This window comes from Haliotis rubra, unplaced genomic scaffold (genome assembly GCF_003918875.1).
Source record: "Haliotis rubra isolate DU_JTF1 unplaced genomic scaffold, ASM391887v1 Scf362, whole genome shotgun sequence".
NCBI lineage: Eukaryota > Metazoa > Mollusca > Gastropoda > Lepetellida > Haliotidae > Haliotis > Haliotis rubra.
The window spans coordinates 214,805-238,641 of NW_025767038.1; the positions used below are offsets into that span (position 1 = coordinate 214,805).

Below are 23,837 nucleotides of genomic sequence, written 5' to 3' on the forward strand. Positions count from 1 at the left end.
ATATATTTGGCTCGTTTTCTCATTAGGTGTGCTCCCATTCGCATAATCCGGAATATCCGCTTCTATCAACACGTAGGCCAATCATTGTCTCTATAATCCAATGTTAATTGCTAACGGACGGGACATCGACCTTTTTTCTTAACTCATCCGTTTGGACCAAAGGTCGATAGAGGGGAGTTTCCATGTATATTCTCACGCCGTTATCAAGATAAAAGTTACTACAACCAGGTAAATAGAAGTATATATGCATAGCGACAAGCAGCAAATTAACAACAACAGGTAATTCAGCAAGTAGCACATCGTTGGGGCCAACGAGTGATTCACGTGTTCTGCCATCGTATCGCTGGGATAGAATCACTAGCTTGTCTGGTTCAGATTTGTTTACAAAAAACATCATATAGCTGTATTGCTGCTGAAACAAATGTATGCTCATGATATAATAACAATTGCACAATCGATTCTGCTTCAGGCATATGGATGAGGAAAGGGTTTTGTCGCTTCTATTTGAAATGTCACCCATGTAAAATGACATGTTCGTGAGTTCTTGGCAATTCAATGAAACCGTAAGCGGTTGCGCTGGTGCTGACAAATAATGAAAGATGCTATTGTCATACATTCTGTAAAATCGATTATGTACAGACTGCCGCCGTAATTATTGATTATTGTTGAGTGCGGAGTCAACAAACGCCCCCAAAACAACAACAAAAGAGACCAACAAAAAACAAAAAAAACAAAAACAAAAAGAACGCGAAACAAACAAACAAGCAAGGTCACGATCAAATTTGTTGGCTTGGGTACATTTGGGACAGAATACGGGCCTTTTCCTATTTGTTTTTGTACCTGTCATTTTCCGTGATGTGCTCTACATTAATTATGGTATTAACACCTTTATAGATTTTATTATGCTGTCAACAACTGTATAATATGATATAATTACACACACATATAGTTATGCATTTCCCATCAGCGGCTATCTTCACCGACCCAAGCACGATCAGCCCTGTACGTTATATCGTGTCCGCCATCTTGTTTTATATAAGAGCCAGGCCGTGTCGACAATATCTTGTTTACAAATGCGCTATTAAACCAAGGAGATTGCCACATACAAAACATTTCCCGGGACAGACTCAAATATAAAAGATCTATGCCTTGTCTCCTTTGTCATGCTAACTATGGATCAAATAGTACTACGATTGACAAGGCACTGTGTAGTGTGACCTAAAGAGTTAGTGAAGCTTGAATCACGCTCGAAACGCATGTTGTACTGTGGATAAATCTGTTTTATACAACCAGTTTAAAGATTTGTTTAGCACACTCAAGCATGTTTATGATAAGACAGAGAATGATTTTAACTTTGATGACCATAAACCTTTAAACGAGATTGATAATTGCACTCTTGAATCTCTTTTACTGAGGATGAAATAAGTTCTTGTCTTAGCCATTTGAAAATTCAGAGGTCAGCTGGAATTGATGGGGTTATTGTGGAAATTGTAAAATCATCTGAAAATATTATCATGCAATTTTTGAAATAATACATTGTTAACAATATCTTTAATATTGGGGCTTTTCCAGTTACTTGGTCAAGGACAATAATTATCCCTCTGCATGAAAAGGGTGATCGGACAAATCCAGATAATTACAGAGGAATCACCTTGCTACGTATGTTAAGCAAATTATATACACCCATTCTAAATGTTCGTATCACGAAATGGGCAAATATTTGGAATAAAATACCTGAGACACAGGATGGATGATATAATTCCTTGGTTACAAAATCAGCTCAATATTTTGCACAATTTCTCTGAATACTGGTGCTTGAAAATTAATTTAGATAAGACAAATGTTGTTGTTTTCAGAAGGGTTGGTCGCCTAGCGAGAAACGAAAAGTGTTTTTTTGAATGATGAGCCAATAACAACAGTTAATACTTATAGAGATTTAGTTGTAATATTTTCTTCAACTTTTAAAATGAGAAATTGTGCTAATGATCTAGCACTAAACGGTAAAAGAGGTTTAATGGAAGTAATAACTAATCTCAAAATTGGAATTAAAGATCCGAGTGTGTTTTTTAAAATATTTTATACACAGATACGACCAGCATTACACTATGGGGCTGAAATATGGGTAATGCATAAATTTGATCAAATAGAAAAGGTTCATTTGATAGCTTGTAAAAGATATTTATGTGTAACTCCAGAAACCCCTACCGCTGCGTCTACGGTGAGTGTGGAAGGTATCTTCTTTTTATAAACGCGTTGTGTCAAACCTTGAAATATTGGTTAAACATCAATTGTATGAATGAAGACAAGATTCCTTGAAGTTTATAAAATGCAAATATACTATGATAACTGGGGATATAATACATATGTTTCATATATAAGAAATATTCCTTTTTCACATGGTTTTGGTCCTGTTTGGATTTCTCATAATTTCGGTGATAAAGCTTCTTTTATAAATGCATTCAAATCAGTTGCAATCAATATGTTTTGTTCCAGTCATGGGTGTGTATATTAAATAACAGCTCACGATATTGTATATAGAGAAAATTTAAAGTCTTTTAGCTCCCGGAAAAATATTTATCATGTATTGTCGACAGAAAACTCCGTAAAATATTGAATAAATTTAGATGTGGATTGTTAAGATTATAATGAAGGTAGCTGGCAAAATATTTATGTAACGGAACGCAACTCTCCATTGTGCAATTTTGGAGTAGAAGATGACTACTACTTTTCATTTGCTTGTAATGTCTATAATGCTCTTAGATCAAAATATTTACCATCTACATATTGTCAACAGCCTAATTATCATAAGTCGAAATCCCTATTAACTACTAATAACGACACACTGCTAAGACAGTTATGTACATATTTATACCATGCATATGAACTAAGAGAATCAAAATACTTGACAATTTATTAAGACATATATTTTTGTATGACTTGACAATGTACTGTATCATTACAACTATGTGTTATAAACTCAACCTTTGCTATTGTGTAAATGTATGCAAAATGTGTATATATGTTGTATACTGGCCTGGGGCCTATAGACAATAAATAGACTTGACCTGACCTTAAGAATTTGTGAGTGAGATTACTTTTGCTCATATTCTAGCTATATGGCGGCGGTCTGTAAATAATCGGATCTGGACCATACAATCCAGGGATCAATAGTATGAACATCAATCTACGCAATTGGGGTACGATAACATGTGTCAACCAAGTCAGCGCGCCTGACCACCCGATCCCGATCCAAACATGGGTTACTGAAGATCAATTCTATCCCGGATGTTCACGGGTACGTGACCTAAAGAAACGATCGAGTAGTGTTGTAATATGTACAACCTATTTACACGTTTTTGACAAATTATCAGTTAACATATATAATATAAGTGAGAACGCATACATGTCCCTCTCACCTGAGATCAGCGGTCCGAACAACCACACACTTATTCCAACGAAACAAGGGACGTTCATAATGGCGTCCTGTCGCCGTCAAGAGTTTTAATGCAAGATTCACGTTAGTAGATCACCTCACAGCGTAACTCTAAAATTTGTTAAAGCATTTTCTTTGTGTATACCCTGTCAGACAGGTAACGCTCCAGTGAATAGAATATAATGAGCTTGCAACACACACATTACGGATGTGACCTACAAACGACTTCATGTCGGTAGTCACCAACAACACACGGACAAAGCACACAAGCATATTCATTGTAACGAAATAATCCTCTTTGGTAGGTCAACATGATCCAGTCAGAGTTATATTTATAGGTTGTAATATTTTGTTTCTTGAGAGGTTGTGCTTTGCTGGGCTTTCATTGCCAAAGAGTATAACTGACAACAGGGGTTTATAACAAAAGAGGAAGGACACTGTAATCTAAAACCACTGTCATTGTGACACATTATGTCAATGCACATATTCCAGGAAATTGGGCAAAATATGGTTTGTGAGAGATTTTAAAATAGATTCGCTATAACATTATGCGATCAGGACGTTAGCACTAATATTTGAAATAGAACTTGGTATAATGCCTGATACGGGGTTTTCACTGTTGCAAAACGCAGTCGCTTGAAGACATATTTAGCAAAAGTAATGTAAGTCCCCATGGACCCTAGTATGGTGATCTACCTTCAGTTGTTGGTGATCTATAGCCTAGTTTTATATTGTGTTGTCCTCTATAGTTAAAATGTTTTAGATTTAATTACTAGTTTTACATTTATATCTGTGATATTCTAGTTGTTTTACTGTCCTTCGTTGGCAGGATTTTATACTCTATCTTTAATTATTGTTAATCTATATGTTGTTTTAGTCACGATATGGCTGAAATACTGCCAAAGTGACTGTAAATTTGAACTCACTCACTCACTCATTGATGACTTATTTGCATGAGTTTACTGGTACTGAATTATATCGGTTTGCCAATATTCCAACAGCATCACAACGTAGAACACCAGGAATTGTATCTATACGTTGTGGAGTTGTAAACACAGGTCCTGTTCGAGCCCAGTTCTACCTACTTGGTACCTTTCACCATTGATACAAAATTGCCAAATAACAGCGCCAGTGCACTCCTACAGACCATAGAAACATGGTTTTAATTTTTGTCGGCTTCTTGTCATTAGGGAGTGGTAATGTAAAACATAATTCCAGATTATCATCTTGAACAAGCAAACACACAACTACATGTATGTTGAATTCTCTCTTTTGAAAGCATGACCCTGAACGTTGCATCTAAATCCTGTTGGTTATGGTTGTTCGGAAACATTGAATGTAACTGTGTTCCCTGATGTGACGGCATGGATGTTTTTCCCATAGAGGAGACATACTGGTCGTCTTATATTGCCTCTGTCAAAGTTATGAAGCAATCACATATTTCCAAGAGTTTGGTTTTAGAAGGAAATAATCTTGTTCGGTGGGTCAGCCACGAAACACATCAAGCTGCGCAGTACGCGGTAAAATATGATGGACGTCATACCTCACTGAGCACAGAGTGGAAGCTGTTAGAGTTTTTATCAAGATTAACAGAATAAGTGATGACAGATTACCCAACAGCAAAGTGGAAAAATCTTTTCATGATGCTGTCTTCAAGGTATGCAAATGTCTTAACACTGAAAATCTGTTTTTAATGGATCAACACACCAAATCATGTCTCGTATAAATGCCAAATAACAGCACCAGTGCACTTAAATTGACAATATAAAATGTATCTATTTTTGTCGGATCCTTGTCATTAGGGAGTGGTAAAGTAAAAAATAATTCCAGCTTATCATCTTGAATATACAAACAATCATGTTGAATTCTCTCTTTTGAAAGCATGACCCTAAGCTTTGCATCTAAATGTTGTTGGTAATGGTTGTTCGAAAACATTGAGTGCAATTGTGTTTTAGAAGGATGCTCTTATCTGTCTTATTTTCTATTGTTGTGCCAGTTGAGATCAGATTTTGTCTTCTGCAAGATTGTATAGTAAAATGCTTGATGCATGTCATCGTAACCTTCTTGTAAAGACTGATGTTCACTGTATCAATCACGTAATTGTCTCGGTCAGACTTGATAATCCAAAACCGATTGCCATAGAGCTTGAACATAGGATGTTTAAAAAAACCCAGACATTCCTTATGATGAAGGATTAGATGAATATTGTTCTGAGGTATCATGTAATTATTGACAGCGAATGGTGAACTGGACATGATTGGTGAACATGTGTTACACTGATAAGGGAAATTAGTACTATAGCAACAAATCGGAATGCCCCAGCTAATCCCCCTATTGTTCTCTGCCTGACTGAACTTGTTGTTTTAAGAAATGTTGGGAAGCCGGGAGAGAACCGTCTGATGATTCATCCACAGCGGCGTCAAACTGGGAGCGGGGAGCGGATGAGCTGAGAATCTACAGTCACTGTGGGATGACGCTAAAGCTGCCGAGCGTGAGCGGTTACGTTGTAAATCTTTTGTATTGCGAAGGAAACTTCGCCATATCTATACCAGTCATAGAAAAGCTTTCGACAAGCAGCTACGCAAGGCTAAACGGGAGTATCAGTTGAAGGAGCAGTAACGACTATTATATAAACACGCTGATAATGCTCGGAGCAGAGGTCGAGCGTGCTATTGCACGTGCACGACATGGGAAGGCGGCGGGGCCCGACTGTATACCGGCTGAGGCGTTGAAGAACAAGGCTTGCGTTGATATCCTCTTTCGTATTTACAGTTACTGTTTGGATAATAATATCTGCCCCCAAGCATGGCGTCACAGCATTATTAATCCTATTAGGAAACCTGACAATGAACCCCGTGACCCGTTGGGATATAGAGGTATTTTTTTGTTATCAGTCCCTTGTAAAATGTATGCGAATATACTTAAGTCTAGACTTAGTTCCTGGCTAAAAGCGAATAAGATTTTAGTGGATGAACAAAATGGTTTTCGCTCTAAACGTGGACCCTTAGAGCACTTGTGTAGCTATATTTATGCTATGAAGGCTTTTGAAAAGACAAACAGACACTGTCTTTGGTATAAACTACTGCAGCTTGGCATTAACGGGAAGTTCTTACACGCAGTTCAGTCCATGTATGACCTCGGCCCGGGTCGGTATTAACGATGAATACACAGATATTGTCTCTGTAATCTCCGGCGTTCACCAGGGATGTGGGTTGTCGCCGACGTTGTTCTCAATATATGTGAACGACCTTGCCCATGAGATAAACAGTTTAGGATGTGGCATTGAAATTGATGATGTTAGGTTAAGTTTGTTATTATATGCAGATGACATAGCACTTATCGCCCCTGACGAGGTGTCATTGCAGAGAATGTTGTATATTGTAGCTGATTGGTGCTCCCGCTGGCGAATTATTGTTAATATTCAGAAAACCAAAGTTATTCATTATCGTCCTAAACGGTTTATGAGATCTAAATTTGTTTTTATGATTGGTGATGATTATGTTGATTACACTAACGCCTATTTGGGACTTTGGCTTGAGGAGAATGAATTTATTATCTTGATTTAAATTACACTGCTAAAGAAATAGCGAAGTCTGCTAATCGCGCACTGGGATTGGTAATGTGTAAGTTTAAGTCCGTGGGAGGTATGGCTTATAGCGTCTTTAATACGTTGTACAACCACCTAGTGCAACCTATTCCGTCTTACGGTGCAGCACTTTGGGGAACTAAGGATTTTAGTTGTATAAGCGCAGTACAGAACCGTGCATGTATATTTGTCATTGGCGTAAGTAGCAAAACCCCTTATGTGGCAGTAAGGGGTGATATGGGATGGAATAGTACTTTGTCAAAACATAGAACAGAAGTATTACGATTTTGGTATAAGCTGCACCGTATGGCACCTGATAGATTGCTTTCTGTTATTAGCAGCTGGTCACGGCGTTTAGCCAAATCATGGGATAACACAGTGTCATCTTTATAACAATCGTTGCAACTCCCAGTGCAAGACCTGCTACACATGTCTAGTAGTGAATTGACTTTGTCATTTCAACATATACAGTTGTTAGATCATCAGGAGTGGCTACGGGAATTGTGGAATGACCAGGGTAATCCTAACGGTAACAAATTAAGCACATATACCGTAGACAGTTTAAGTACACTGTTACTCCAGAACCATATATAACTTCTATACTGCCCAGATGGCACCGTAGCGTTCAAGGTAAACTTCGTTGTGGTACACTTCCATTAGAAATAGAACTTGGTAGATTTTCTCGTCCTGCGACGCCACTTGCAGACAGGCTTTGTCGTCACTGTAGTAGTCAGGCTGTCGAAGACGAAGTCCATTTCTTGGTTAGCTATCCTTATTATTCTGATCTTCGGTATGATTTGTTTAGAAAATCTAGTATATTACACCCAAATGTTGCTCAGTTATCAAACACTGAACAAACTACATTCCTCTTACAAACAGAAAATATTGTTAATCGACTGGCCGCTTTAGTTGGTATGTATCGGCGTAAGCTATCATCCCAATAACTTTTTCTCTTTTTGGGGGGGTTCCCTAGTTTTTTCATATGTGTGATACTCCTTAATGTTTTAATCTTATATTTGATACATTTTATGCACATAATATAATGTCTAGCGTGTCTCATTTGCCATCTGGACTGGTGTTTGTATTCTTCTATGTTCTTTTACCACTGCCATTTTTGACATGTACATTCACGTGAAACATAAATAAACTATTTTGTCTGTCTTTCTGTCTGTATTTTGTGACAATTTACTCATGTTTCGACCAATAGCCGAGACAGAGCTGACGATGAATCTATAACCATGTTTTCCTCAAAATTCTTGCTGCTATTTATCGTTTCCATTTCGCAGCTAAATCCAACTAGGGTCCATGCAGGTAGCAAAGGCACTGTAAGTCCGTATGGTCCCTGCTGTGGTGATCTACCTTCAGTTGTTTGCAATCTAAAGCCTGTTTTTATATTATATCGTCCTCTATAGTTAAAGTGTTTTAGATTTAATTACTAGTTTTAAATATATCTATTTGTGATAGTCTAGTTTGTTTTACTGTCCTCTGTCGGCAGATCTTTTAAAATGATTACCTTGTTTTCATCGCTATATGGCTGTAATATTGCCGATGCGATAGAAAATATTAACTCACTCATTCATTTCGCAGCTGCATGTTCTGGCTGGAAATGCTTGGATGTATCATTACGATTTGCTATCTTCTTAATTTTCACTGAGCATTTTCAATGGACTTTACTTGACGAGGAGGCCGACTATATTATGAAGTTGACATGGATACCTGGCGGACACTTGGTTAAGTGCTAAAAGTTCCGTCTGTTTGTTAACATTACAAATTCCAGCTTTACTTTATCATACATAATTTGCAAGGGTCTAAATGATTACCATGCATGCCTTTGTTTTCCGGTGTCTAAAACATATAATAATTATTGCCAAATCCAATCAAATTCATCTATAAATCTATGAACACATTATCTGTATGCAGAAACCAAGCAAAAGATAACAAAAAGGTAAATACCATCCGAAACAAATATGAAAACACAATTTCTGAAATATTTGTTCATGATCAGGTACGTAATTAGGCTGCTAATATGACGAATCAGGTCATAATCGTGCATGATTTAAAAGTGTATCATAACCTAACATTCGGAGTGAGTGATATATGTACAAAATGACCCCATGAAAATGTACTAGCCAGTTGGACCAGTGACTGTTGGCATTTACTGGCCCGACTGGAATTTTACTAGCTACGGCCTAGCGGAACAGTGGCAATTTTGCACACTGCATCGACATGGTCAGTGCAGCCACAAGTGATCAGGTTTGACAACTTTTTGCACGAACACTCTTATGTTTAAAAATACTAAACCCCATAAGCTTATCGATTAGTAATACACTTTAAGGGTATATGCTAGGATGTGAGTGCTAGGACACGCAGTTATGATATTCCGGATTCATGAGCTTGAAATATGTTTTGAAACAAGTGACAGACTTTTCCTTTGCATCGGGACATGTTAGATCTCGACAGCACGAATAATAATGCTATGAAATCTAACTGAAGACATGCCTTGAGCACTTCCGATAGTGGTGGCCATTTATACTATTCCTGAATTGTTTCAGTGTTACTTGTAGTTTGCGGAAATGTATTAAGTTCTGTACTTGTTTTTGTTCTGGTGGGTCTACCATGACACTGACGAACTCGACGTCATGATATGGTATACGTGTTGTCTCCTTTACCGTCGTATCGGCTGTGGTAGTGGTCTCCTTTACCGTTGCGTCCGCTGCATTTGGGGTCTCCTTATCTGTTATGTAAGCAATAGTCGTTGTCTTCGTCACTGTTACATCAGATGTAGTGGATGTTTCCTTTTCTGTCTCATCAGCTGCAGTTGTGGTTTCTTTTACTGTCTCGTCAGAAGTGGTTGTGGTCTCATTTACAGTGGTGGCAGCACTGGTCGTGGTGTCACTACCGGTCGCGTCAGCATTGCGGGCTCTTCTGTCGCTTCAGCTGTTTTATTGTCACAACGTCGTCTAAGATGTGGTCGTTCTCTCATCCACTCTCATTGAGTATTTGGCAGAGTGGATGAGGCGGGTGATGCTTTCTCCTGTAAGATGGGTTTCTAGGTCAGCATATATGTCTTCAATTTTCCTTCTAAGGATGGCATGGACTTCGTCTCTTGGTGCATTGGTGAATAGATCAACCACAACATATCTGATAGGTCTACACATGGGATCCCCTCTCTCCAGCATCATCATCATCGAGACCTAAATGACAGAACTAGAAGGCACGGCCCTTCTTACGTCATCCGTCTCACCCATATGCTGGTTCAGGAAAGTAGACGACACTTTTGTCATAATCATATCCACCGATGATCCCATCTGCTTTCTCAATCACCTTAAATCCCAACATCCACGCATGAAATTCACAATGGAAGAAGAAACCGACAACACGCTACCATTTGTCAATGTCCAAGTAGAAAAAGACATAACAAGCTTCACACAAGTGTCCATAAGAGACCAACCCAAACGAACTAATATCTTCAGTTCTCATCTAATCACCCACTACAAGTCAAGACAGGTATAATCGCCACCCTAGCCAGAAGAGCAAAGAACATCAGCCCCACGACCCAAGCCTTTGAAGTCGAGTTAGAACACCTTCGTCATGTCTTCATAAACGTTAATCAGTTCCCACCTAATTTAGTGAACAAAACCATCCAGTCCACCCTCAACCCAAAAGACAAACCACCACGTCAGCAATCAGCCGCATTCATCAACAACCACCATATCAGCAGACTACTAAACAGCAAGCCTACATAGATGCTGTGTTCAAGAGAGGCACCTGAATTCAGCATATTCTACAAGCCAACGGTAAACCAGGTACAAGCAACAAAGAAGACCCTTCAGGCGTTCTCAACCACCTTCAATACGAAAGTGGTGATTCGTGCATAGGGGGAACGTCCCGCCCCCTAAACCTGAGAATATTTTTCCATCACAAGGGATAAGTATTTCAATGTAAAAACTGTTAAGGATAATTTTACTAATGTTAATTATCATTGAATCATTGACTTTTAAAAAAAATATGGAATTGTTAGATAAATTTTGATTACAATTGCGTAAATAGATAAATGTTTTATGATTAGTAGTCAAAATTAACAACTGATATTGCTAGTGGTTGTATGCTCGAAGGGGATTAAAGTATTGTAAAATCATTTTCCTCCTGAGAGGGTACGTAAGTCCCAAAACAATTATAGTTAATTTAAACGTACTACTATTCTTAACCGCAGCATGTGTGTTATTTTAATATGGGCTAGAAAAATTGCTAACATCTGAAGGGATGGTCTTAATCCAGCTAGGGTCCACGCAGGAAGCAAATGTACTGTAAGTCCCCTTGGTCCCTAGTATGGTGATCTACCTTCAGTTTTTGGCAATCTATAGTGTGTTGTTATATTGTATTGTCCTCTGTCGTTACAATATTTTAGATTGAATTACTAGTTATACATTTATAACAGTGATAATCCAGTTGTTTTACTGTCCTTCATTGACAGTTATATTTTTATAACTTACCTTTAATTATTAAAACTATAACTTGATTTAGTCACGATATGGCGGACGTATTGCCAAAGTGACTTTAAATTATAACTCGCTCGCTCACTAAACCTGAGAATCAATTAACATCAGACATCTGTGTGCAAATACAAATTCAAGAAAGACATTGTGTGACACTCGATTCTGATTGTCTGAGAGCTCACCAAAACCGTACTTAAATGACAGGTTAAGAACCGCTAATTAGAGTGACCGATTGACCGCGTATGAATACAATGACCTCGTTGACTCTTTTGTTTGTAAACAAACATGTCGGACATCGTGTGTGGGATGCACCATCGTTACTCTGCTCTCGCATTCTGGGGTAGAAGCAAGGGAAATAGTTAAGATTCCTGGCAGAGGTCCTCATAACACTGATTCGTCGGCAGTGCAAAGGCGGCAGTATTCCGCCATACTTGGTCTAAACATGACACATCCTAACATGTCCGCGTCCGTCCCGCCGTAATGCCCAGTCCTTCCAATTCTACTTCCACTGTCGATGTTTCCCACACCAAAGCTGCCATGTCAGGCCTTTTCCAATTTGGGAATAACAGAGTGGTTATCAACAATTACTTCCGAGAATAAAGTTAGCGGCGGCTAAACTTAGTGAGTTCACTGCTTGAAATGGGGCGAGTCAATTGTCATACAGCAGGGGAGATTAATGATTCGCTTGAGAAATATCAAATAATCTTTCTTGCTCACTGTATTAACTGTTGTGTTTTTGTAATCTGTATATGCTACTTGTTACAAATACAAGGATATCAGTTCCTGATATAAAGTATTTATGTTGTTGAATATGTCTTCTTTTCTTCATTACACAACTTGTCCCTCAACTGGACGAGTCCAAGCAATTTCCAGGAAAAAAGGCCCCTTCACGCCTTGCGTTCTTGCGCGCCAAAATTTTAAAACGCTTTTCAGCCGTTCCAGAATGAAGATATTAAAGCGTTTGTTTTAAATTACATCTAACGGTCTGAATCCAACGATAAAAATCCGCAGTATTGAAAACAGAGTAGCTTTATCTTCTAATTAACTCACTCTGTTTTTCAAGTATAGAACGTTTTTGAAGTGGGTGTATACCATCCATCTGTTTCAAAGTGTGTCAGTCTCTGTGATATGACTGACTTGCTTTCGGGTATATAAATATGTACTCTATTGATCAGCTTGGCACTACACTGGTTATCTTCCATACATGTGATAACGTTAGCAGAGTCACGTGACATATACCAAGAAACGGACGTGTTGGAGCAAGTAGGGTATAAGTTGGAGTACATGGTGTCAATATATCAACGGTCCGAACACGTACATTACTCTAACTTTTTCACTGGGATATTTCCATTTTTAGGCAAATTTTGTCAATGGCTGGTGCTATCGGCAGGTCAGGAAATGCTTGCCCTTTCCTCGAATACATGGTTCATCAATGCCTTTCAGTGTTAAACTCGTACAATGTTCACAGCTATCCTTACACCCGACGGAATGTGTTGTGAATATAGTTGATACTGGTATTCTTTTGCACTCCCATATTCCATAAAAGAACTGGCAATGACAGTGCTTGTGTCCTTTACACAGAGATTCCCCTTGAATTTTATTTTTTATCCCCCGTGCACGTCGATTATATTGAAGTAAAAACATCAGTAAAGTCTTACAAATTAACCCGTGACAGAAAGACGAAACACGCACATGCCCGCGCAATAGTACATGTGCACATGTATAATAAATAATTTGGAATAAAATCACATGCTAATAATAATAGCAGTGAGTGAGTGAGTAAGTATGGTTTTACGCCGCTTTTAGCAATATTCCAGCAATATCACGGCGGGGGACACCAGAAATGGGCTTCACACATTGTGCCCATGTGGGGATTCGAACCCGGGTCTTCGGCGTGACGCGCGGACGCTTTAACCACTAGACTACCCCACCGCCCGCTAATAATAATAAACATAAACACAACTCGAACAAGATGCATCATTTGAAATACAAAATAGTTTTATTACAAAAACAATAACAAAATATTAAAATATACAACAACCAAGGGGACATTCTAAGGTGCATTCCTTGTGGGGATTGTGTGGTATCCAATCAAAATTATCACATGTTTGGGACAATCTTTATTAAAAAGCGACCAGTCGGTGAAAGACCTTTCATTCCCAAAATGTTACATCCATTTCTTGGATATTCAAAATTTAACATCGTACATATTCATTAAACTTAACTTAATGATTAAAAAAATGTTAAAAATTAAATGATCATCAAATTACAGATTTGTAAAAACATGGTACGGAACGTTACCCCCCTGCAAAAGAATTACATGGACGAAGACACTGCATGAGCATACGCGAATGTGTCTTGTTCTGTTTTCTCCAGTAATATAAAAGGCATCATTCCTTTAGCCCCCGCCCCCCTAGCCCCTTGTTTTTGCAAGCCACAAATTAGTACCTCTAGCCCCTCGCCTGGCTGTTCTGTTAACTGTACTCACTCCCCTGTAACGGGATTAACTGTAGGCTAATGCTTAGTCTCTGAATATGTATAATTTTGATAGTAACAAACCCATTTACATTGAAAAGGAGTCCCATGGGAGACCAGAGATTTAGAGGAAATCTAGACTTGCTTTATTTAGGGCTTTAGCACTGCAGAGAGGGCTTGGCAGTAGGGAAAAATGTGGTTCAGGGACTGTGAGACAGACTAGATTAACTGCTATTAAGCTCGTTAGGTTAAACATGTACGTCATGTGAAACTGTCACTCAACTGGGGCCTGCTGGGTTATCTATCCCTTGATGCTCAGATGTACCGCTAGTGGATGGCGTGACAATAGGCTGTATGTCTGATAGTGGAACTGCCTGACAGTATGGTGGGGGATCATCCTTCACGACATCATTGTAAGAAGGAGGTGGTGGAAACATGAACGGCAGAGCAATAGAAGCAGTAGACGTAGTTTGCGGGTTGCTGGGGACGTTGATGAAATAGACGGTGCCTTCATATGATCTATTCCTCTTTTGTTGGTCGTTGGGACTGGATTTCTTCCTGAAACAAAGTCCAGAGCAGCAGCAGGTTGCAATACCCACAGCCGTGATACCGCCAAATACACCTCTAAGTATGGCTGGGATGTTTGTGGACGCGGCAGCTGAATAAGAAACAAAATACTAAATAGAACGAAATAAATAATAAAGCAAAAGCAGGGCAGGCAAAATCAAGACCGTTTCTAAATATGGCATTCTCTGAGGCCCTAATCCCCTAAAATGGGTCTATAGTCATTGTTAAAAGTCGTCTGCTTTAAGATCTTTTAAGTATTGTTTTGAGGTGGAATCCTACACGTTTGGTAACATATATATCATTGAAACATTTTTTTGCGCTGTGTGCTCTACTGCGCTTCATCACAGAGGTAAAGAAAGATGATGTCAAACCCTGATTTGTCTGCTATTGCCATGGTTGTGGAGACTTCAGTAGATGTTTAATAACGGGGTAGGTTGTCGTGTACAAAATGGGAACCGTAGTGTTTTAAACTAGAGTTTATATACGAATTTACATCACTGTATGAGGCTGAGTCATCGAAATACCGGCGTGATATAGGTGCCAATCACCTTTAAATCAACTTCACTCTGAACTGACATTGGTCAAAGGACAATTACGATGAAACGACAATTACATGTACACCCGCTAAACCCTGGAAAAACGTTCTGGCCAAGTGGGACAGAGCTTGTCTGTTTTCCTTAAGGCTTCTTTGAGTGAGTACGTTTTGTCCGCCACTTTTATCAGTATTCCAGCAATGCATTCTGAAATGAACGAGTAAAACTAAAACACGTACAGCTATATGTTGGTTCGCCGGCAGTGAAGGACAACTTAAATCCCGAAAGGGAAGTAGAACCATCGGAGTGGAACTTAACCTTCATTGTCTGCCCTGCTGTCTCTGTATTTGGTCCATCTCTTCCACACCATCGACCGATATAGGTTTCATAAATCGTGACTATTGGCAGAAAATAGCATGTGAGAAGATTATAGTAATTAAACAAACAGTCAGGTAATGTTGCAAACATTTGTTAGGAGATACATTGCTTAACAAGTCTATAATGTTTTTATTTGGGTATGACATTTAGTTATTCCAAATGACTATTTTACTCTACTCTCTATGCCTCAATTATAATAACATAAACTAAAATAATCGTAAAGAATATAAATAAGATCTCGATAATCGGACGGATCACAATGATGAATCCAAATGACGCTTTCAAGCAAGACGTATACTAAGCTACGTCAATGAGGACATTACATCCGTGTAAATGGAAACGTGCCACCTTTAAAGACACAGACGTCGCTAAGGTGTTCAGCTTAAATTCAATATAGGCAATTGTCTCTTTCACCCATTTCTAGGGTAAGAATGATTAATTCTAAGTCATTACCATCGTACAGCCGTACATAATCAACGGAGCAGCTGCTGTCGTGCTCAATGTTGAAATTCACCGCTTCAACATGGATTACATATCCATCAATGGATGTGCTGATTGTCCACTCACAGTTTGCATTGCTAAAATTGAAGTAGACAATAGTATTAGCCATGTGCTCTGCATGTACATATGAAAATAACAGAAAAAATAACTAATTATAGCATGATCTGACAACCAGTGTTTATACTCAATATGACAGACATTGCAATTATATATGCTTCATACAGGTCATATGAACTGATCATACTTAGGCAACAGGGTGTACTGACTGCAAACTTTCAGTTTCCATTCTCGCTGGAATTAAAATTTAACAATCTCCTAATCACGGAATGCCACAGTATGTATCCCTTCTCCTGGATTGTTGATTACTTTCTGACCGAGTTAATTTAAGGAAGGACAATAATATTTGGATGAACAACGTATGTATTAACAAAGAATTTGTTCATTCTCATGCTTACTTACAGCGGCGACTTCTAAATGCCTCTCAAAGAAGATGCTTTAATTCATACGATTGTTTTTTTATGGAAGTATTCTAGGTACAATGTATCATGTATTGATCGTTGTCCAAGTCAATTGTATTATTGTTTGTGCATTTCTTTCAGTTCCTCGAGATATGAATCGAACTATAAGTGTCCCATATACTTACTCGGGATAGGACAGAGGATAATTCGGTGATTCAATATATTTTGTCTCATAGCTTATCGTATCATCTTCGCCACACTCTGAAACAAGGAATTATCTCATTAATATTATACAGTTCTGCAACACTGGGTCCGTGTGAAGTTTATGTGACATTGAACGAGTGAGCATCTATTAACGTCGCCTTTAGGAATATTTCAGCAATATCGGCGGCAAGGAACACCAGAAATGGAGTAGTAGTACAATGGGGATTCTGCATCACTTTGTGTTGTAAGGGTTATTGATGTCTAAATCCTGTCCCATCGATGATAAAAAATGTGTGTTGTCTATGTGACCATCGTTGGATGCGTCCTTGCTTTAAAGTATTTTTCTTCCCAAAAATAAAAAAATTGTTTTCTACAGCAACGGGAGGGATTCGTACGCCAAAACTCAGTATTTGAAGTCCACCGTCTTTCCTTCACACCAGCAAACTGGCTCTGCGGGTGTTAGTGCATTAAAGCTATAAATAGCTTATGCGCCTTCCAAACCGATTCTAAAATTATGGATTGTTGGTTCTAAAACTGTTTTGAGTGTCCACCGATGTATTTATCGTGTTCAGTGTTGTTTAGACTACCTACGAGCATCGTGTTCGTATTTTGTTATACCTTGATTCGAGGTAAAAAGCCTTAAATGGTGTATATCTCGCCAGCTAGAGCCAGCTTAGTTATGTTACGTTGATATCTACAAAACAGTTCAGTGTTAATCTCTCATGAGATCTTTGTTCTTGGTAAGGAAGGTTTGATTCTATCAACTTTGTTTTCTCCTCTTCGCTGATGTCAGCGGTTTTCCTAGACTTGGTTCGAATCTCCTGTTTCATTCGGTGATATTTGGCGATTTCCGACAGCACCAGACGAAACTCTTCCTCGGAGATTTTGCTATCAGAGACCTCTGTCGAGATATGATCATCGATCGTGTTTAACTTCGATTCGGCTGGAACCCTGATTTCATCGTGTTTCGATGCTTTACGTTGAATCCGACGTGAACTGAATTTAGGGGCTACTCCCACCAGTCCCGATATCCCGGCTGTTATTTCTAACCCGAGGGCGACAGGGGCAGCTATAATGGTTGATAATAAGCCGACGCCAAGTCCCATGCTGGCTAGTATCAGGGCAGTGTCCACGCCGTCCAAAGCATTTGTGGCCCTATGGTATTTTTTGCGCAATCCGATCCGCATGTCGCGTTCTTGTTGCAGTTGACGTCTCACCTCGCTGATTTGGCACAAACGAAAACCATCCACAGTTTCGAGGGTTTGAGCCACTTGGTCCATGGCTGGATACAATCCCATCTCGAGTATAATATAAGGTAGGAAATAAGCTTCAATTGGTCCTCCGTCAATCGTTGATGAATATACTTTAAGCTGACACATGAGGTACACATGCTCGGTTAAATAAAAGGACTGGAGTCCAATAAAAGACTTTTTTCGAAAATCATGACCCCCCGAGGTTTGAGGAGGGGGCTGTTCCTGGTTGTATATAAATACGACAACGTTTATTTTGATGACGATCATGCCAGCGTATGCTTAACCCAGTGAGAATGTTTACCTCTTCTGCGGGTGCATCTCCAACAAAGACTCCGATACTAAGGGTAGAAAGTTGTATCACACTGAGCCACGAGTCTGGCACATCAGTATATCTTAGTAAATGTAACGTTGTTTGTTTATCATGGGTGACTAACATATTACCTGTTTGATCTGGTCATGGTGCTACGTACATCCATGTTTCAGGAGACTCAAACCTCCCTTGTAGTATCCCCTTATTGTTTAGTTTGATGACATTATTATCCTCATTCATGACAATATAGGGGGGAGTTCAGGACAAAATTGATGATCCAGTTCAATTGAGATTCGATGATCACTTCACTTCGTTGGTACACATTGTTTTGTAAGTGCAATACATACAAGGCGTTTTCCGTACTGGGTTGATTGAATCCTTGCGTGTCCCCGAGATCGGCGAACGCAATGGTGGCCTGGTTTGAAACGTCACCCATGGTTATACTCGTATTAGGGAGTGAGTGAGTGAGTTTAGTTTTACGCCACACTATTCCAGCTATAAGGTGGTGGTCTGTTATTAATCGAGTCTGGACCAGACAATCCAGTGATCAACAGCATGAGCATCGATCTGCGCAATTGGGATATTAGGGAAGAGCCTTCAATTGGGTTTTTTTTTTGGCGAACCTCATTTGTACTACTTGACAGACGGGCCAGTTAGGGGATTCGTGTGAGAGGAATTGCAAATCGTCCTACACGACACGGTATTACCGCCTTATTAAAGATTCGTCTATATACATAGCTATCATGTTGACATTGATCGAGAAACGGTTGTTACGACGCGTTGGGGTGGACCTCAATGGGCTCAATATTTACTCAGCCCTACGTCGAGTAATAAGTCGAGGGAAATTCACCACCCTGTATGATAGTTTAGGTCTCGTGGGTACCGAACGGTTACAACGTCTCATGGATACTTTAGTCGAGTATTGCCTCGAAACCTTAGATCACACCGCCCCGTACTCAACCTACTCCTTAGCCTACTTCGAGGAATTTATGACAGATCCCATCCATAAAGTCATCGCTCAGTATTACGGCTACGTTAAAAACCAGGACGCATCCAACGATGGTCACATAGACAACACACACATTTTTTATCATCGATGGGACAGGATTCAGACATCAATAACCCTTACAACACAAAGTGATGCAGAATCCCCACTACTACTAATGGGCCACACTCATTTACCCATGTGAGCATCGAACCCGTGGCGTCGGCCACAAGGCTACCCCACAACACATCTGTGATGATGACGATGCTCTGGGAGATACGTGACCATTCACCTTTTGAAGCACTACAAAAAGGGAAGCTTTGATAATATATACATATATCATGTGTTACTATTTCCTTTTAAAAATAATCAATGCATTCATTGTCATTGACGTGATGGAATTCTAATATCATTTATATCATTTAATTTATCACTTTATCAGCAATTCCATCAAGGTAGCGTTGTTATTGACCATACCAACTACTTTTGTACGTATATATAATGATCATGCCTTTTCGGTGTTTACCATACAACAAATATATAAAATCAATCCATATACAGTATACTACGGTTAACACGAACTCAAGGGACCACTAGTTTTAGTTTTACTTCGTTATAACCGTAGTAATTCGAGCACACAATGCAGCCAGTGACCTGGGCCAAAACATCCCGAGCTGGTTTAATCGGTTGGTTCGTTATAAACGTATTCATTGTAAACGTAGTTTATTGTGTACACGAAAGAGTAGCCAATACCTTAGTGGCATACACACAAATGATATAACAGAGTATGACTGAATGCAATTCGTGTGTCCTTTTAGGTGGAAGAAAATAATGGAATGATCAATAGCATTATTTTTTAAACATAAAAATTGTTTGCAGAGATGTGTATATATTTCTGGTTCTATGGAAAACTAATGTGGGTTGTCATGTATAAAGCAACGCATGGTGAGTCCACCCTTTGCTGATTTCATTTCAGGAGAATGTAAAAAAGTGTAAAATAATCCGAGAAACATGAAGGCTTACCAGAAGATATACATTCTTCTCTGAGGAAGGCAGTCAGATTCCTGTTTTACACATATTTACATGAGTGTTTTGGTTGTTTGTTATTTAGCGCCACACTCAAAAATATTCCAGCTACAAGGTGGCCGGTAAATAATCCGAGTTTGGAGCAGACATCTTTACATAAGGCCACACATCATGTCCAGCATCAGCATAAGATTAATCATACCCGATGTGTCATCGGTTTTTTTCGTCAATTGATTTGAAAACAATGTTGGGGGAAAAATGTGTTTAAATGCGTTAGTTCATGAAAGAGGAAACGAATATACATTGATATAGAATCAAGCACCTTTCGTCAACGCAATGTATTTCAGAGAAAATCCTTTGTCTGTGATAGAACTGTCAGTGCGGAAAGTGATGGTCATGGCGTTGCGGGAGCTGACGATGTAGCCGGTGACGTTACTACAATATGTACCCAACCAACTGGTGTAAGACTGGTAACCTTGAAAAATACAAAGAAGCATTGTGTTGTCAGTTAAAAGAGATATGCAATATAGAAACACTGAACTCAAATTCAAGCTGAGAAAACTAATTATTGACCAGTGGTAATTGCAAAGCAATTCCATTCGAAGAAAATATGACTAAAAGTATATGTCAGTACTTTTGTAAAAAAGAACATTGCACTTACCATCTGTGAAGAGCACGTAGTTATTAGAACATGATGAATCGTAATCCATAGAAATAGTTTCAACTTCAACCGTTACTTTATATCCAACAGGTGCAAAGACTGTCCACTTGCAGTACATATTGCTGTTAGGAAAGAGATGAAAAGATTACATGAAATATAGCACTGTGTTATGACGGCAAGTCAAAACAATACACAAAAGCTTGCTGCATCAACACAAGTTTCAGCAGTTCCAATATCCTTTTGTCCCCAACACTCTCAATCAATATTAAGTTTGTTCTACCTGATAAATCTCTATAATCCCAACACTTTGAATTTAGCAATTTCAAAACAGATCGCCCTGCAACATTTCTCACTAGGGAAGGTGATAAATAGTATGCATTGTTGGCTATGCTTGATGTGCTTTCGTGCAAGAAAAGTCATCAAGGATTAAGTGATTCCTTCTGGAGGGGCTGTGAAGGTGCAGGGCTAGAACAGACCATTTTCGTATGGAAGGAATTACTGTATTAACTTGCCAGTGATAAAAACCGGTTATCAACTGAGATTATGCATATATCTACTTACTTGTTGTAGTTGTAGTATGGGTACCCAGGGGATGACAAAGACCTCCAGGAATATTTGCTGGCGCTGAGCATTGAACTACCGCAGTCAGAAACATGCAGTCTCTCTGAAATAAATAAATTTGAAAGCGATGAATGTTTCAGTCACAATTGCACTTACAGTTGGTAAGCGCTTTCAGAGTTATAAACGATAGGGTAGTTTGTAGTTGAAAAGGCAAATAAACGCATTGATTATGCAAATTTACAAGTATTACAGAAATAGCTGGTAAAGTTCATACAAGATACAATTTTCATTGAAGATCGATACATTTTCTATTGACTCCCTGCACCTGCATAATTGAGGGCGTTTTTTTATTTATACAAAGGTAAAGTGTTTAACATGTGATTTCCCTGAACAAGGGATCAAGTAAATATGATGTCTCTATCGTCAAGGCCACCCGTGAAGATCCGGGTTAGAATTGATCTTCAGTAAACCAGGTTGGTCGTAAGAGGCGACTACCGGGATCGGGTTGTCAGGCTCGCTGACTTGGTTGACACATGTCATCGATTCCCAGTTGCGTAGATCGACGTTCATGCTGTTGATTACTGGATTGTCTGGTCCAGATCCGATTACTTACAGACCGCCGCCATATGGCTAGATTATTGCTGGGTGCGGTGTAAAAGTACACTCACTCACTCACTCACTTCCATGTGACAGAAGATGCGGAGAGATCTGATAATCCACAGTCATCAGCTGTAACAGCCAGCCGAGTGAAAAAATAAACACAATAAAAATAGGTCGCAGTTAAACAAAATGTAAATTGACGATTTGTGACGTGATGATCCAAAGTCTTTCAGTTAAAAGATCCCCTGAAGGGATAACAGTGTAAAAATAGCTACTCACACAAATTATGTTATTCTGGTCACCAGGAATGTATAGTTTCCCATTGAAGACTTTTGTAAAAGTAAAAAGACATTTGCTAAGCTTATTTACAGTTGCTGAGATTATTACCAGATGAGTACTGCAAACGAAAGCCTCCTCCTGAGCCAGCAAGATCTGAGTGAAACATGATGGTCATATGGTTACTTGAGCTGACGATGGGAACAGACCTACGTTCACAAATCTTTGCCAGTTGGCGAGCGTCGTTGGTCGTACCTTAAACGTAAATGTATCAATTGTGCATCTTTAATTAATTAATGAGTTCAGTTGTACTTGTAAATATATTTGATTTATTCACTATGCAATCAAACAACAAATACGTCAGTTAGTTTGGAAAGACCTAAGTGAATTATTCGTTACCAAGGTTCGATACAACAGTAACGGTAAACAAATACTGATGATATATGCAGGGAACAGTATTGTTCTTCAAGGCAGCCGTATGTTCGGAACATAATAAAAATGATACAGTTATGATTACTGTTAGAAATACAACATTTTTTCATGCACTATATCCTCATCATGAATGATAGTTGATAAAACGAACCTTTCACTTGAGTTACTTGATAATTACTTACATAATTGAAGATTGCTTGGCATACCTAAAAATGCCAAAGACTGTCTAAAAGCAAAACGGTCTCATACAGACAATGTCCCTGCTCACGATTCCTCAAAACTGCACGTGCATACCACTTTTTTTATCAATGACATTTTCAAGCAGCTTGACACATTCGAGTGTAAGCATGCATTAATGTTTTCGAAGATGAATTTTGGCGCTGTGCATTCCTTCCATTTACACTAATCACCATTGCAATGGCGAAATTATAACATTCACTCACCAATTTTGAAAAAAAGTAAGAATTTGAAGTTTCATATACCATTATTATCTATGTGATTCTGTTTTGGGAGGGTATAGATAAAGTAGTGATCATGAAAATATCAAGATTACACTTTTTTTCCTTGTCTCATGTCAAAGAACTTTTGCTACGACTGCTTTCCTCATTACCAAGAGGAACACAACATGCGTCCTAAGATTTACGTACCATCTTTGAACAGTAGATAATCAGCCACACACGATGACACCTTTTCCAAATCAAGAAACAAAACTCTCACTGTGATCAGGCTTCCAGGCGCATTCATAGTCCACTGACAGTCCAATCCCCTGCAAAGAAAAAGAAACATATTCCGAAACTAAGACACAAAACTCATACATATTCCTTAAACGTGATAAAAGCATATTTACATTTGGTGACATTATTATAGATCTGTCTAGAGTTTTATCTATATTTGTATACATCTTTTAATCTGGCGAATTGTATTCACGTGAACGGCCTGAATCATGCAGTCATTTACATCAGCTTATTATAGCATTTTACTTACTTTACGTAGTTGTTTGGATAGCCAGGGGAGACAATCACCATCGGACTGTAACCTGCGGGAAGCGCGACTTTGCACGTTGTTGCTGATAATGGAGAACTGTAGCAATTGTAATTTTCTT

At 38.8% G+C, this 23,837-nt stretch overlaps 2 protein-coding genes across 3 annotated transcripts in view; both read right to left on the reverse strand.

Annotated features, from left to right (window-relative positions):
* LOC124285543 (cubilin-like) overlaps window positions 1-3,636 on the reverse strand; it is a 65,133-nt gene extending 61,497 nt beyond the window's left edge. Inside the window, exon 1 of the mRNA XM_046721784.1 lies at window positions 3,417-3,636. Coding sequence (XP_046577740.1) covers window positions 3,417-3,474 — 58 coding nt within the window. The 5' untranslated portion in view covers window positions 3,475-3,636. The remainder of the gene's footprint in view (window positions 1-3,416) is intronic.
* Window positions 3,637-14,130: 10,494 nt separating this feature from the next.
* LOC124285544 (cubilin-like) overlaps window positions 14,131-23,837 on the reverse strand; it is a 72,952-nt gene continuing 63,245 nt past the window's right edge. The window contains exons 8-18 of one of the 2 annotated variants that reach the window (XM_046721785.1): window positions 23,720-23,801; window positions 23,383-23,501; window positions 22,918-22,941; window positions 22,415-22,558; window positions 21,428-21,530; window positions 20,867-20,988; window positions 20,528-20,680; window positions 16,613-16,688; window positions 15,922-16,046; window positions 15,330-15,488; window positions 14,131-14,648 (exon numbers count right to left, since the gene is read on the reverse strand). In XM_046721785.1, coding sequence (XP_046577741.1) covers window positions 14,269-14,648; window positions 15,330-15,488; window positions 15,922-16,046; window positions 16,613-16,688; window positions 20,528-20,680; window positions 20,867-20,988; window positions 21,428-21,530; window positions 22,415-22,558; window positions 22,918-22,941; window positions 23,383-23,501; window positions 23,720-23,801 — 1,487 coding nt within the window. In that variant the 3' untranslated portion in view covers window positions 14,131-14,268. The remainder of the gene's footprint in view (window positions 14,649-15,329; window positions 15,489-15,921; window positions 16,047-16,612; window positions 16,689-20,527; window positions 20,681-20,866; window positions 20,989-21,427; window positions 21,531-22,414; window positions 22,559-22,917; window positions 22,942-23,382; window positions 23,502-23,719; window positions 23,802-23,837) is intronic. The other variant, XM_046721786.1, reaches the window with a different exon arrangement.